At 39.3% G+C, this 17,593-nt stretch overlaps 1 protein-coding gene across 1 annotated transcript in view; it reads right to left on the reverse strand.

Annotated features, from left to right (window-relative positions):
- The window catches only part of LOC150075985 (prolow-density lipoprotein receptor-related protein 1-like), a 1,358,636-nt gene that overhangs the window by 646,121 nt on the left and 694,922 nt on the right, over positions 1-17,593 (reverse strand). Inside the window, 2 exon segments of the mRNA XM_090387555.1 lie at positions 959-1,099; positions 13,357-13,509. Of these exon segments, the coding sequence (XP_090243681.1) occupies positions 959-1,099; positions 13,357-13,509 (294 nt within the window).

A 17,593-nucleotide genomic window follows, 5' to 3' on the forward strand; every position in this document is an offset into this window, starting at 1 on the left:
CAGAAGGCAGAGAGTGGTTATTAATGGACATTGCCTTTCATGGACTAATGTTATTAGTGGAGTCCTTTAGGGTTCAGTGCTGGGCCCATTAAGTTTGCTGGTGATACAAAGGTTGGAAGGGTGTAAACATCGGGAATCATGGTATGCTACAACAAGACAGAGAAAGATGCAGGTGGGCTGAGAAGTGGCCGTTGAGGTTTAACACTGATAAATGCAAGGTACTGCATTTGGGTAGCAGTAACTAGAAGAATAACATAACAACTGGCTGGTACCATACACATGGTAGTCAAGAACAAACACTACCTGGGGATACAGTTCTACATGAATTTCTCTGAGCAGTGCAGATAGGCTACTAGAACAGCTCATTTGGTTCTTCTGTCAATGATATGCAGGAATTTTGCCAGCAGGGATAAAAAGGTGATTATCTCATTGTATACATTAGTGGTTAGACCACATTTTAAGTACTGTGTGTGTCTAGAAGCCTCATTTTTAGGAAGGATATGGATTTGGTAAAAGGGTACTCTTACCATGATAAACTTCAGTTCTGTAAACTGCAGCATCTAGAAACTAGGCACCTGCAAGGAAACCTGAGTAAAGTGTTAAAGGCTTTAAATGTATTCAGTAAACAATATGCTGTTGGTATTCTTTCTCTTTCTCAGATGAATCTATAAAGAAACAAAATTAAATTTAAAAGGGATGGTTGCATTAATAGATGTGCAAAAGCTTTGGGCCAGAGAGTAATTGCTTGTTGCATCTGGTATTGTAGAAGTGGGTAGTGTAAATAAATGAAGTAAGGTACAAAAAAGACCAGAGAAAATATTAGAGGTGATGAAAAAATGATATGGGAAGGTTTTTTTTTTTTTTTTTTTTTTTTTGAGGCTGTTGCTGTGTATGCTTGCTTCCTTGCACCTTATTCTATTAATAAATATTCTTTCAATATCAACATCAGCATACTTACGGCAGTTATCTTCATCTGAGCTAGCAGTACCATTTATGCCATCTTCACAGTCATCATCTCTATCACAATACCATGATTTTGGAATACAGAGACCACTTCGACATTTAAAGGAATTAGCTGGACAGGGTGACTCAGGCGCCTCTATAAATAAAAAAAAGTAATTTTAATACAGTACATTAAATAAAGTAACATTAGAACCTTGAAGAGAGAAAAATCATAATCAAATTTATATTATACTTAAAAATTACATTAAAATTATATTTAATATGAAGTGCTCCAAAATTCTAACATTTATTAGATGCCAGGTATAAGCCAAATTAACAGTTAATATAGCCTTGCTTTTAATGTCAAACTTTTCATCGTGATATACATATTTTCCAACTTACATATTTAAAAAATAAACTGGGAACTTTTTGTTTTAGTGTTGAAACTAACTTAATATATTATACTTCAAAATTGGAAGAGAAACTGTTGAAGTTAAACGTAAGAAAAGCACCTGGGGTGGATGGGATCTATCCAGTTATATTAAAAGAGGTGGCAAAGCAACTAAGCAAACCCTTAGCCATAATTATGAGAGCATCCTTGGACTCAGGGGAGGTTCCCACGGACTGGAGATGTGCAAATGTATCCCCATTTCACAAAGGGGGATCGAAGGGTGACACGAGTAATTACAGACCAGTTAGTTTAACTTCTGTTCCGGGTAAAATAATGGAGTCACTGGTTAAAGATGCATTGCAGGATTATCTAGACAAGACTGCAGCAATAATTCAGACACAGCATGGGTTTGTTAAGGGAAAGTCTTGTCTGACAAATTTGATAGGATATTATGATGTGGTTACAAAGGAACTGGATGCAAAAAATAATTTTGATATCATATATTTGGATTTCAGGAAAGCTTTTGACACTGTTGCGCATGGAAGACTATTGTACAAATTGGAGCAGAATGGTATTAAGGGTAAGTTGCTACAATGGATAAAAGGATGGTTAAGTGGGAGAAGACAGAGGGTGGTAATCAGTGGGTGCTGCTCTTCTTGGACTAATGTTATTAGTGGAGTCCCACAGGGTTCGGTGTTAGGTCCACTGTTGTTTTGTATATTTATCAATGATATTGATGAAGGTATATCAGGCTTAGTGTCGAAGTTTGCAGATGATACAAAGGTTGGCAGGGTTGTTAATGGCAGTGTGCTACTGCAACAGGATCTAGATAATTTGGGCAGATGGGCTAACAAGTGGCAACTGAAGTTTAACCTTGACAAATGCAAAGTACTGCATATGGGTAGAAGTAACCCCAGAGAAACGTACCAACTGTGTGGTACAACACTTAAGGTGGTAGAAAATGAAAAAGACCTAGGAGTAATTGTGCAGGCAGATATGAAGTTTTCTGAGCAATGCAGACAGGCTGCCAGGCAGGGGTTTTGTCAATGATATATAGATATTTTGCTAGCAGGGAAAAGGAGGTGATTATCCCTCTGTATAAGGCAATTTAACCCTGGGGGCTCACATCTGGTGAGTATGGGCTTGGCAAACCCAGGGTCCTAAGCTGGATATCATCATTCTTCTCTTTCTTGGTGATTCCTTTCTACTTTCTCTCTCTCTCTCTCTCTCTCTCTCTCTCTCTCTCTCTCTCTCTCTCTCTCTCTCTCTCTCTCAGGGGGTAACTTGGGAATTTTTTTTTTTTTTTTTTTGCTGGTGCAGCATAAGCCTTAGGCTTCTTTGTACCATATGGCCATTAATAATAATAATAATAATGGTCAGGCCACGCCTTGAGTACTGTGTACAGGTCTGGAGGCCTCATTTTAGGAAGGATGTAGATTTACTTGAGTGTGTACAGAGAAGGGCAAGAAGATTGGTGAGGGGAATGAAGGGATCCTCTTATCAAGAGAGGCTTAAGTTCTGCAAATTGCAGTGGCTGGAGACTAGGCACCTGCGCGGTGATCTGATTGAGGTGTATAAGGCCTTGAATGGGTTCAGCACGCTGAATTCTGATGGGATCCTTCCACTTGTTCAGGTTACGAACCTAAGGGGGCATAAATTCAAATTAAGAAAAGAGAGATGTAGACTAGATGTGCGTAAATTTTCCTTTAGCCAGCGGGTGGTTAATTGCTGGAACAAACTTCCATCTGTCGTTGTGGAAGTTGATAGGTTGAATAAATTTAAGGAGGAACTGGACAGGCATTTGGAGGGAATGGTGTCATTTTTTTTTTTTTTTTTGGCTGATGCTGCATAAGCTCATACATTTGCTTTCTTGCATCACATGCCACTACTACTACTACAGTTTTTGCATTACTCTTTGATCACTAGTGAACTATCAAATCCAACAGTTAGTGAAACTTATTATTTTCATTTAAGTGCATTAATATAAAGTACTACAAATGGGAAACAGCAACCCCAGAGCAATGTATCAACTCTGTGGTACTACACTGACAGCGGTAGAGAATGAAAGGGACCTGGGGGTGGTTGTGCAGGCAGATATGAAGTTCTCTGAGCAGTGCAGACGGGCTGCAAGAGTAGCTCATGGTGTATTGTCAATGATATATAGGAATTTTTCTAGCAGGGATAAGGAGGTGATTATTCCCTTGTATAAGGCAATGGTCAGGCCACACCTAGAGTACTGTATACAAGTCTGGAGGCCTCATTTCAAGAAGGATGTAGAGCTGCTGGAACGAGTACAGAGAAGGGCAAAACGATTAGCGAATGGAACAAAGCTGTTCTCTTACGAAGAAAGGCTTAAGTTTTGCAAATTACAGTGTCTGGAGACTAGGCACCAGCGAGGTGATCTGATAGAGGTGTATAAAGCCTTGAATGGTTTGAGCATGCTCAATGCTGATGGGATTCTTCCTCTTGCGCAGAATAATCACCTGAGAGGGCATAAATTCAAATTGAGGAAAGACAGATGTAGGATAGACGTGTGGAAATTTGCCTTTAGCCACTGGGTGGTTGGTTGGTGGAACAGACTTCCATCCCTTGTCGTGGAAGTTGATAGCCTAAATAAGTTTAAGGCTCAGCTGGACAGGTATCGAACGATACCTGTCCAGCTGAGCCTTACAAGTCAGCTGAGTGATACCTGTCCGGCTGACTTTCGAACGAACAGAGGAGTGAAGTGGAAGTGGTTTTTTTTTTTTTTTTTTTTGGCTGATGCTGCATAAGCTTGCTTTCTTCCATAAAATGCCTCTACTAATGCTAATGCTAACCTCTTTATCTAAATATAAAAAATGCAAGTAATTTATGTTTCAAAATTAATGATTCTCTTCATGAAGAATAACTGAACTGTCTAAAATTTACCATAGCTCACTACTGCCCATTATGACCTATGATTCTCTTTTCTTTGATGTATTTACAGATTTTACCTTTTCCAAATGTAAGTTTAGAATTTCAGATTTAAAATATTTAAACAGTTTTAAAATAATGTAAAATGGAAAGAAAATATCTGGAGCAATCATTGTAGACTATATCTTCTTAAATTGAGATCCTAATTAAAGTACAAGGCCAAAACCTTATTGAATATATACAAATCAATATTAAGTTCCTGCCCAATCTCATTTAAAGAATGGAATGAAAGCTCTACACTGTCATAAGAGTCCTTGAAGATCCTTTTCTTACAAATTTCCCACTTACTTTTCTTACAAATTGGAAGAAGAGGATCTTTTGTTTATTCTTTATTGAATACGCAAAAGTTTTTTAAATAAAATACATTATAAACAAAAAACATTATTATTAGCCCATTTATTTATTTATTTAAAGGTAGAATTACAGCAGATTTTTGTGTGCTATTTGAGGATTTGTGTACAACGGCTACTTTAGACATACTGTACAAATTACAGACCAGTTAGTTTAACTTCTGTTCTGGGTAAAATATTGGAGTCACTGGTTAAAGATGCATTGCAGGATTATCTAGACAAGACTGCAGCAATAATTCAGACACAGCATAGGTTTTTTAAGGGAAAGTCTTGTCTGACAAATCTGAATGGATATTATGATGTGGTAACAAAGGAAATGGATGCAAAAAATAATTTTGATATCATATACTTGGATTTCAGGAAAGCTTTTGACAGCGTTGCACATGGAAGACTACTGTACAAATTGGAGCAGAATGGTATTAAGGGTAAGCTGCTACAATGGATAAAAGGTTGGTTGAGCGGGAGAAGACAGAGGGTGGTAATGAATGGGTAGTGCTCTTCGTGGACTAATGTTATTAGTGGAGTCCCACAGGGTTCGGTGTTGGGTCCATTGTTGTTTTGTATATTTATCAATGATATTGATGAAGGTATATCAGGCTTAGTGTCGAGGTTTGCAGATGATACAAAGGTTGGCAGGGTTGTTAATGACAGTAATGGCAGTATGCTACTGCAACAGGATCTAAAAAATTTGGGAAGATGGGCTGAGAATTGAAACTGAAGTTTAACATTGACAAATGCAAAGTACTGCATATGGGTAGAAGTAAGCCCAGACAAATACCAACTGTGTGGTACTACACTTAAGGAGATAGAAAATGAAAAAGACTTGGGAGTAATTGTGCAGTCAGATATGAAGTTTTCTGAGCAATGCAGACAAGCTGCCAGGGCAGGTCATGGGGTTTTGTTAATGATATACAGGAATTTTGCTAGCAGGGAAAAGGAGGTGATTGTCCCTCTGTACACCTTGAGTATTGCATACAGGTCTGGAGGCCTCATTTTAGGAAGGATGTAGATTTGCTTGAGTGTGTGTACAAAGAAGGGCAACAAGATTGGTGAGGGGAATGAAGGGATCCTCTTACCAAGAGAGGCTTAAGTTCTGCAAATTGCAGTGGCTGGAGACTAGGCACCTGTGAGGTGATCTGATTGATGTGTATAAAACCTTGAATGGGTTGAGCACGCTGAATTCTGCTGGGATTCTTCCACTTGTTCAGATTACAAACCTAAGAGGGGCATAAATTGAAATTGAGGAAAGATAGATGTGGAATAGATGTGCAGAAATTTGCCTTTAGCCAGCAGGTGGTTAATTGCTGGAACAAACTTCCATCTGTCGTTGTGGAAGTTGATAGGTTAAATAAATTTAAGGAGGAACCTGGACAAACATTTAGAGGGAATTTTTTTGTAATTTTTTTTTTGGCTGATGCTGCATAAGCTCATACACTTGCTTTCTTGCATCACATGCCTCTACTACTACTACTACTGTGTTATCTATCAATGTATTCTACACATGAGAAGAATTTCATTCCAGATCATGATATGATGCCAATTATTAAAAATTATTAAATTGTTGTATTCTCTTTAGATATATAAAAAGTTCAACATTTGCTTTATTATTATTATTATTATTATTAGCCATATGGTGCAAGGAAGCCTGAGGCTTATGCTGCACCAGCCAAAAAAAAAAAAAAAAATTTGAATTACCCTGAGAGAGAGAGAGAGAACAATAGTCAGAAGTAGAAGGAAATCACCAAGAAAGAGAAAAATGATGATATCCAGCTAAGGACCCTGGGTGTGCCAGGCCCGTACTCACCAGATGTGAGCCCTTGGGGTTATTCCCAACAACCACTGCAATATCAGGGATTGCTAGTTATGTGAAGGGGACAGCAAATGTGGATTGCCTTTTATTTCAATATGTTAAAAATTACAATGTGTTTGAATGTGTTGTACTATAGGAATTGCAGAGGCTCATCTCTTGTAAGGAAATGCATGAAAAATGAGTAAGTACCATGTGAACTCCACGAAAGATAAAATCTTTCCTGTTTATTTGAAAGCTAAAGAACAATGTATGCTCCATAAAAGGTGATTTTCTTCCTTCCTGTTTAATTGAAAGATAGTAACCAATGTGTGCTCCAGTAAGGATGATTTCTTTCTTTCTGTTTAGGTGAAAGGTAGCACTCTAAAAGTATTGATTCTTGTCTGATTTTCAAGAGTAAATTGCTTATGTGGTCTGCCATACTGACATCCATTGTTTCTGACATGCTTTATATATGAGAAATACTGCAAGATATAGAACTTGTGCTGATTATGGAGCAACCCTTAATGGATTGTTGGCAGCATAATTCACATGCTCAATCCACACTATACCAAAATGTTTCAGTATCCAATCAAATTTTACCATTTGCTTCCTTTCCTTGCATTTCAGCAGCAGATTTCTTATTTTATTCAAAATGGGATTGTAATTTAAATTGCAGACTCAATATATACAACAGATCAGAAGTTCAAAGACATTTCAGCATTATAAGAACTGCATTCGGTCAGAAGAGATAATGATAGTGACAGTTGCTAGGACCATTGCAGCACACACCACCATACATCTGAAGCACAGATGTAAATTGAAAGGTACTATGAACAGCTTAAAGTGTGAGCTTCCTGCAGTTGTTTGATGAGTAATGTTTATTCCATTTGTGAAAATAGTTGTCACATGATAGTATGTATGTGGCTCCTTGGAGATCAAATGTATTTGCTTCTTGTAAATCCTTCTTGACAGCATAGTGGCTTGATCACTTGTCACAAAAAGGGATTTAAATCCAAACTCATATGCAGAAGTTTGGGGTCAAATCTTATTGGACATTGGGAGGAATTCTTAAAGGCCACTTCATCAGAGTTATAATTAGCCAATCTCAGGTGGAGGGATTATGATTTTTCTCCATGAGTTACTCCTGGTTTTTCAGGCTACACAACATGCAAATAAAATTGTGAGTATACACTTGTAAAGATATAATATACTAGTAAAATATGACCCAAGATGCTGATGCACCATAAAAATAAAAAATAATAATAAAAACCCAGCTATCTGCATAACTTTGTTGTGATGTGTGCACTGGCAATATCTCTTTGAGATATTGCCAATGGGGGTAGGCTACTAATTTAGACAACACGGATAAGCAAGAACAATATCTACTGAATTTTAAATAAAGTGGTAAATTTGTGTTTATATGCTATGGATGGGGATGTTCAACAGGTACCTAGTACAATCCTCAGAGCATTATCGAAGTATTAGGTTCATTATTATAGTATTATAGATAGTATTAGGTAGTATTAGATAGGTAGTATTAGGAGTTTGAGTACGAGAGTTTCCTGTGCGGACGTGCCTTTCTGCCGCTACTGGAACAGAGAAGTTTTTTCTGAATTATTTTCTGCTTTATTAGTTTAAATTGACATATTAACTTATTTCTAGAGTAGCTTTATATTCCTATTTACGGTACTTAAAGTTAAAGTAACTTAGATAGAGATTTGTAGGTATTACTTAGTATCGGAAAGGGTATCAAATACACGTGTTTACCGTTCATAAACAGCCGCCATTGTTACGTGAAAATTAATCAGTAAATCTATTAATCTTGTCGAACTTCATTGGCAATTAAATTGTACTTTTAACTATACATATAACCACTTAGGTTACGGAACATATATAATTAGTAAAAATAAATAATTAATACATAACTTGATACAGAAGTTATATAAAGGGATTTCGTAGATAACACTCGTTACTGAAACGCGATACAGCATATCCGGAATTCGATAGCATTAGCTTTGTATAGTATAGTGCATAATATAATATTGTCAATTAATCAGTAGATCTATTAATCTTGTTAAACTTCATTGTCAATTAAATTGTTCTTTTAACTATATATATATAACGACTTAGAGTACAAACGTAACAAATAATTAATACATACTTGATACGGAAGTTATATAAAGGGAACTCGTAGATAACACTCGATACTGAAAAATAAATATAGCGTTATAACTGTGTTAAGATACAAGTTTAAGGTTTTAATTTTGTTCTGAAATTGTAATTTTACTGACATTTAAATCGAAATCATGACTCTGACCAGAGCAGCAAAGCAAAAGGCTCAAGCTAATGGGAGTGCTGTGACTCAGGGGAGAACTGAGGGGGGCAGTTGCCCTCTGAATCACAGCCTTTTAAGATGCACTGTTTGCTTGATGTTTGCGGAGCAATCGGGTACGGGACATGATACTGCCATGGGGGATGTCTTTGTGTGTGCACGATGCAAGGAGTGCAAGGAAATTAGGCGACAACTCGGCGTTGTTATGGGCCTATATGAGACCTTGAAGGACAGGGTGGATGCCCTCGAAGGAAATACATTGAGGGGCCCCATCAAGCTCTCAGCTGCCCACATCAACGCCAGAGCTTGCACTTGGTCATCTTGCAACACAGAGGCAGCCCCCAAGGCAGAATGCGCTGGTCCCACAGGAACTAGTAGTTGTTGGTGACTCTATTGTCAGGGAAACGGGGAACATGCTTTGTAAAAAGGATAGGTGGAACAGGACCAGGGTATGTCTGCCAGGGGCAAGGGTTGATGACGTTGTAGAGCAGATATCATCTTTTAAGGGCACAAAAGGTGATATAGTTGTACACGTTGGCACTAATGACATTAAGAGTAGGAGACCAGCGGAATTACTTAACAAGTACAGGTCACTGTTGAAAAAAAGCCGTGAAGTAGGGTTAAATTTGAAAGTGTCTGCAATTCTGCCCACACACGATAGGAGGGAGTATATGATGAGAGCCTTGTCAATCAATTCGGCCCTGGAAAGATTGTGCAAGGCTCAAGGGGTAGAATTTTTTTCAGCCTGGAATGTACTTGTTAACAGGAGAGATTGCTTCTACAGGGATGGGATACACTTAAATAGAAAGGGTGCAAGAATATTTGCTGATGCTATCGAGGCAGTGTTAGGTGGGTCGGAAAACTGCTAGCTTGGGGGGAGACAAAGACTAATGGATTAACAGTAGCCACTGGCAGAGGTGAAAGAGATTCTTGCACTGCTTCTATTTGAATGAGCAGAAGCCTGAAAAACAAGATGCAGGATATTTCAGAGACTGCTGGATGTCATTGTGATACAAGTAAACACATGGGTTGTGTTAGGGTAGCTAAGAATAAAAACAAGTGCAGGTATACTTGCGTGTACACCAATGCTAGGAGTTTAGTAAATAAATTTGATGAATTTGAGGTATTGCTCAAAACATCAAAGGCAGATATTGTTGGGATATCAGAGACGTGGTGTCACACAGATATAAGGAATGCAGAACTGGAATTTGGGGAGTACAATGTGTATAGAAAGGACAGACAGGACAGGAGGGGAGGAGGGGTTATGCTATTAGTTAAAAAACACATAAAATCCAAGGAAGTGAAGCCAGTCGACATTGATGGACAGTGCAGTGTCGAGTCAGTTTGGTGTGACATAAGCATAGGTAAATCAAAATTGAGAGTAGGAGTGTGCTATAGGCCTAATGACTCTGATGAGTATAATAAGATACTGTACAGGGAAATAGAATGGGCCAGTAAATCAGAGAGTCTTATAATGGGGGATTTTAATTTCCCAGATATTGACTGGAATTTGTGGGTTGGTCACACACACACTAGCAGGGCTTTTGTGGATTTATTGGATGATTGTTTTCTACACCAGCATGTTCGGGAGGCAACTAGAGGGAGTAATACTCTTTATCTGATTATCAGTAGTGATTCTTCATGCATCAGGAATCTGCAGATAAAGGAACCACTGGGTGGCAGTGATCACAGTGTGCTGAAGATGGTAGTTACCTCCTTACTCAAGGAGGTAACTACCATCAGAGGCAAAGGGAAGGGTTTTTGCTTTCGTAAAGGCGACTATGATGGTCTGAGACAGTATTTAAATTCTATACAGTGGGACCAACTGATGATGTTACCAACAGCAAATTCAAAATGGGAATCATTCAAGGAACTAATCTTGGAAGCTACCAGGCTTTACATACCAACCAAGAAATATTGTTCAAGGTTCAGGCCTAAATGGTTGTCAGATGAACTAATGAGACATATGGAAGAGAAGAAAAATGCATGGGATACATACAAATTAATGGGTGACATGGAAGCCTATGATAGATATAAGTTGGTCTGTAACCAAGTCACAAAGGAGATTAGGCAGGCAAAGGCAGATTATGAGAAATCCTTGGCAAAGGACGCAAAGAAAAACAGAAAAGAGTTCTTTACCTATTTAAACTCAAGACGGAAAGGGATGAATCAGATTGGTCCACTGGATGTTGATGGTTCAACAGTTGAGGATCCTGCTCAGGTGGCTAACAATCTAAACGAGTATTTTGCATCTACATTCACACATGAGGAGTTAATTCAGGAAGGGGAATGTCGTAGGTGAAGTAAACATTGGCAGTGAGCTAGATTATTTTCTAATAACTGAGGGGAAAGTGGAGGAGAAATTGCTGAGGATAAACATAAAAAAGGCACCAGGGGTGGATGGGATCTATCCAGTTATATTAAAGGAGGCAGCAAAGGAAGTAAGCAAACCCCTAGCCATAATTATGAGAGCTTCTTTGGACTCAGGGGAGGTACCCATGGACTGGAGATGTGCAAATGTAACCCCAATTCACAAAGGAGGATCAAAGGCTGACACAGGTAATTACAGACCTGTTAGTTTAACTTCGGTTCCAGGAAAATTAATGGAGGCACTGGTTAAAGAAGCACTGCAGGATCATCTAGACAAGAATTCAGTTATAGCTCAGACACAGCATGGTTTTGTTAAGGGCAGGTCTTGTCTGACCAATTTGATTGGATACTATGATGTAGTCACAAAAGAACTGGATGCAGGGAATAACTTTGATATTATATATTTGGATCTTAGAAAGGCTTTTGATACTGTTGCGCATGGAAGACTGCTGCACAAATTGGAGAAGTGTGGCATTGGAGGCAAATTGCTGCTATGGATAAAGGGATGGTTGAGTGGCAGAAGACAGAGAGTGGTAATCAATGGACACTGCTCAACGTGGACTAATGTTATTAGTGGAGTTCCTCAGGGTTCAGTGTTGGGTCCATTGTTGTTTTCTGTATTTATAAATGATATTGATGATGGTGTATCAGGCTTAATGTCCAAGTTTGCAGATGATACCAAGGTTGGCAGGGTTGTTAAGGACACTACTGATACTATGCTGCTGCAACAGGATCTGGAAAGGTTGAGCAGATGGGCTGAGAGGTGGCAAATGAAGTTTAACATTGACAAATGTAAAGTACTACATATGGGAAACAGTAACCCCAGATCAACGTATCAACTCTGTGGCACTACGCTGGCAGTGGTAGAGAATGAAAAGGACCTGGGGGTAATTGTGCAGGCAGATATGAAGTTCTCTGAGCAGTGCAGACGAGCTGCAAGAGTAGCTCATGGTGTCTTGTCAATGATATACAGGAATTTTTCTAGCAGGGATAAGGATGTGATTATTCCCTTGTATAAGGCATTGGTCAGGCCACACCTTGAGTACTGTATACAGGTCTGGAGGCCTCATTTCAAGAAGGATGTAGAGCTGCTCGAACGAGTACAGAGAAGGGCAACAAGATTAGTGAATGGAACAAAGGGTTGCTCTTACAAAGAAAGGCTTAAGTTTTGCAAATTACAGAGCCTGGAAACTAGGCATCAGCGAGGTGATCTGATAGAGGTGTATAAGGCTTTGAATGGCTTGAGCATGCTCAATGCCAATGGGATTCTTCCTCTTGCTCAGAATAATCACCTGAGAGGGCATAAATTCAAATTGAGGAAGGACGGATGTCAGATAGATGTGCAGAAATTTGCCTTTAGCCAGCGGGCAGTTGGTTTGTGGAATAGACTCCCATCGCTTGTTGTTGAAGTTGATAGCCTAAATAAATTTAAGGCTCAGCTGGACAGGTATTTCGAACGAACGGAGGGGTGAAATGGGATTAGTGTTTTTTTTTTTTTTTTTTTTTTTTTTTTTTTTTTTTGGCTGATGCTGAATAAGCTTGCTTTTTTGCATCATATGCCTCTACTAATGCTAATGCTAATGCTAATTATGGTGTTGTTCCACAGTTAAGATATGGCATGATTACATCTTGACACATATGCAGTAATCTGTAATGATCAGCTCCCCACATCACAGATGAGAAAGCTCTAAGAATATTCTACTTTGTACAGTTGGTTTCTATATTTGTTATAAGCGCTTTGGGGTTGAGTTCGGCATTCAGTGAAATACCCAGAAATTTGATACTGGAGTAAGAAAAAACTCGATGTTACAGTTCAGACTGTATGTGCAGTTTTCTGTTATAGAGGCAATATCAGCTATTTCTATTTTATTTACGGAAATTAGCAGTCCTACAGTAACAGACAAGATTATCAGCATAAAGATGTCTCACAAAAGTCTATGATGCCTGTCATGATTTATTCAAACTGCAAACAGGGCTGCACTGTGCCTCGTAAGCCCCTTTCTCTTGGATAAAGAGCAGATAAGATATTTCATATTGCAACTGAAATGTTCTTTATTGGAGCAAGCTTTGAATTTAACAGTGGGAGCTGGCCTGATAATCTTAGGAAATGCAGGTTACAGATGATGCCACAACACTGCCAAAGTGGCATCAAACTAGCACAAAATGTCTTCTTGTTAGAAGTGTGTGTGTGTGTTCTTGAGGTAATACTTTTAAAAAGCAAAATTATTACTTGTTTGGCAATCCTTTTCGTCTGACCAGTCCCAACAATCATTTTCTCCATCGCAAACCCAAACTGGATGAATGCATGCTGTAGAATGCAGACAGTTGATAAGCTTTTGCTCAGGATCCCAGACTAGGGGATGAAGAGAACAGTCTGGACGAGCTGAAATAAAAACAGATCATTAAACAAAAGTTTTATAAATAAGAGAACTTCAGGGTGATCTAAATGCTGAGAATAATTAATAAGTCAAATGAACAAATGTAAGTACACTACAGTTGTCATAATATTAGATGAAATATCCACTCAAAGTTATTTATTATTATTATTACTACCATCCAATTTGAACAATCTTACAGTGCACTCATTAGGAAAAAAATTGGAATTTAACATCAAGTAAATGAATATTTAAGTGGCCAAACATGTTGGAATACTATTCACTTCCTCATTAGTGGTAAAATTATAAATTAATAAAAATAACTACTTACATGTTTTGTGAACTGCAACTAAAAAACTAAAAATAAAAGTAGAACTAGAGTCCAAAGAAAGTCTATGTTGTCTTGTGGAGGAGCAATCTCAATTGTATAAATATTTTGCTGGCTGTCTCAGAGCTGGATGGGATAGGCTTGCATGTTAAGAAATCCTAACTGGTTGACACTATTTTTGAGAAAATGGGGTAACTAATCAGTTGGAAGCTGTCCCTGTTTACACTGGCTGTGACCTGGATGGGGGGGGTGAGAGGCTGGAGGTTCACAGATAGGCTGTGGTGTTTCCCATTGGGTTGGAGTTCTGATGGCATCTTTTTCTTTGTTCTCCTGGTGCAGGAGCTATATGTCAGGAAAGATGTTGTTAAAGGATTTCATTTAAATTATAAGATTGTGCAGACTGGATCTAATGCCCACATTGCCATTGTTATAAGAAACTCAAAATTTGTGTTTTCACAAATTACGGAACTGTGTGAACCACACATGACATGTGCCGAAATTATATGTGGTATAGGAAGAATTTTTCTAATCATCATATAGTGTCAGTTTAGTGAAGTTGTGGATCCATATCTGCAGTATATAGAAAGGGCTTGCTCTGTCCTAGGTTCCCCCTTCTGGAAGTAATTGGAACTAATAAATACTAGAAGAAAATCTTTAGCCCAAAATAACTTATCTGGTAACCGACACTAAAATCGGTAGACTGCTCTACCTTATTGGATTTTCATCCGAACCAGCACGAACAAAGTATGAGTTCTCGAGAAGAGTCCAGCTCCTCAGCTCCTGAGGATGCGGGGGATGAGACTGAGGCTTCAGGCCCCCTCCTTCCTAGGGCCCTAGTAAGAACTGCTCCCAGGAAGAAGTAAAAGAAATCCAAGTACCGGGAGCCTCGTTCTCCCCTCCTGCTCCCCTTGGATGATAACAGCAAGTCTCCTCATGCAGAGCCCCCAGATTCTGACCCAGACCTGCCTGGTGGTGTCATCTAAATTAGAATATGGCATGTCGACACCAGTTGCCAATCGAACTACTAAAAATCGAGCTTCAGACTCTTCACATCCACCTGCCTCCTCACCACTTCCAAAACCGGCCACTAAGGCTCACCACTTCTGCATCTCCAGCAAGCCCTCCAACTTGCTACAGTTCGACCGATATTGCCAACCTCAAAAGCAGCTTCTGCATTACTCTTGGTAAGCGATGCTACTCTAGTTCCTGCAAACTACCAATACAGCCTCTACTGCCCAACCAAGCTGTCCAGCTGCAGCCACTCCTGCTACTCAAATGGTAACTCTGGCACAACTGGCCCTTGATCAAACTACAGCGGCTGAAATTGAACCCTCCAGCAAGCTAGCAATTCCAGCTACATATGTCCCGACTCTCTGTCAACAAAGATAATACTTCATCTCCATCCCTGAATCAGGTATTAGCAATGCTACATAAAAAACTGGTTGCGTTCCTTAACCAAGATTCTGATAGGATTACAAAGTCAGCCAGCAATACGGTACAACAGCTGTGGAATAACTTGGAAACTATCTCCACAGCTCTCCTAATAGACAATGAGAAACTCAAAGCAGTTAATGCTGAATTCAAGTCCAAAATCCAGCTATTAGAAAAAGTGGTTGATACCTTCTCCAAATTCTCACAAAATCTCTCAGAGAGCTCTGAACAAGACCCAAGCCATTGGAAATCCCGTCAGCATGTACCTATGCTGCTGAAGTGAGAACACAGCCATCCACGACCAGCCCAGACCCACCTCCAACCTATGGATAAATAGATCAGAAATTCAGAGACCACAACACATCCTGCTACTGAGAGCCACTGAAGATTCTGAGTTAAAAACAAGTAGCATGGTAAAGGACCTTGTTCAAAACACGCTGAAGAATGAAGATATCAATCAAAGTCAAGTCCCTGCACCTCATAAGAAACAGAGGAAATATTACTGAAACTGCCTTAATACAGGACCTGGAAAACATCTCTACAGTGAGTTCATTTCAAACTGCTGGGGTCACAGCTGGTCCTCCAAAGATGAGTAACACATCAGTGATCATTTATAATGTGTCCAATTCGACGATCAATAATGAATTGGCAGAAGACATGTACCACAGAAACCTAGTGGACTATGGAGTTACCTTGGATGAAATAAAGGAAGGAGTAACATTCAGATTCTCCACAAGTGCGAAAGGCAGCTCTACTGTCCACAGGGTCATAACACTAGACCCCCTATCTTTACAAAAAAGTTATTTCGCCCAATAGAATTTTTCTGGCCATTCACTGTGGTAACCAAGTGCTTCCTTTGCCTGGGCTATGGGCACACCTCAGTCCACTGCACTCACACTTCTCCAACATGTGGACACTGTACCTGAAGCGAACATGTTCATGCTGAATGTCCGCACCAAGACAAACCTCCAAGCTGCATCAACTACAAACAGAGAAAGAAAGACCATCAACACTGTACTGTGGCTAGAGATTTTGCTGCCTGGGCGGTCCTTGAGTTTGCCACCCCTCTCAACACACACCAAAAATACTACAAAAAAGTCAAAACAACGTATAGGGTATAAATTAAAAAATATATAAATTAAAACATTATGTTTATTTTTGAAGTAAAACTTTAATTCCAACATTCTAAAATGTTATTTTTCTTGCTTTTCTGTTAGCAAAATCGTCGATGACATTGTCGAAGTCTATTTCATCACTCAGTTGCTGTTCTATATGTTCTATATGACAGTATGGCAAGATTTCTTAAACACAAGGTACTCATTGTAGTCTTAGGTAATTCTTAATCAATTTTAATTTAGAAAAACTCCTCTCACAACTAGCAACATTTACAGCAATTGTGAGGAAAATTCACAGTAGTATTACAAAAGTGGCACCTGGGGTGGACCCCCACGCCCCCCATAGCTACGCCACTGCATCAACCCTCTGTTAGGGAGGTAAATTGTCCAGAGTATCACGAGCTCTGAAACGGCATGGCAAAGGACCACTAATGGATAAGAACCTAACTTCTCAACAACAGCTCACCCCGGCAGCATCATCATTCTCAGCAGCCAGTAATAGCCAGAACTCCAGTCCAATTAAATTACGCATCATGTAGATAAATGCTCAACATTCCTGCACAGTTCCGGATGAAATAAGACAGGCAGCTGAGGCTCACTAAATCGACATAATTGCAATGCAGGAGCCATACACCATTAAAATCCCAGCATAAAACACACAAGATAGTGGCTATTCAATGCAGACAAGACTTATACAGCCAGCTAGCAGTGACCCTAAGACCTGCATAGTTTTACTCAACAAGCAAAATTGATGTCCTGTAATCCATGGGCTCTGCACAAAGTTTGCCACTTGTATCCAGGTTAGGTTCTTTTCAATCACACTATATATTACTCCCTCTACTGTCCACCTTCCAGGGACATAGATGACTTCCTAAGATATATTGAGTTTGCCGTAGACCTTCTTGACTCTAACAGTATACTAATAACAGCAGACGTTAATGCCAAATCCCCATTATGGTTCTCACTTCCTTGGATGTGCGTGGGCGACTTCTAGAAGAATTAATTCTGAACAGAAATTTAACCATCCATAACCTACCGAACAACCTTCCAACGTATTGTAGCACCACTGGACAATCTAATATTGATGTCACACTAACCACCAACGACTTACGGACATGCGTCTGGGATTGGGTCACAATACCGGACGGATGCCAAGTGACCACTGTATCATCTATTTTCACATTGAGACCAGGTGCCTGCCGACAACTACTAAGGAAA

The sequence above is a fragment of the Mastigoproctus giganteus genome, chromosome 13, assembly GCF_048544385.1.
Source record: "Mastigoproctus giganteus isolate SK-2022 chromosome 13, ASM4854438v1, whole genome shotgun sequence".
Lineage (NCBI taxonomy): Eukaryota > Metazoa > Arthropoda > Arachnida > Uropygi > Thelyphonidae > Mastigoproctus > Mastigoproctus giganteus.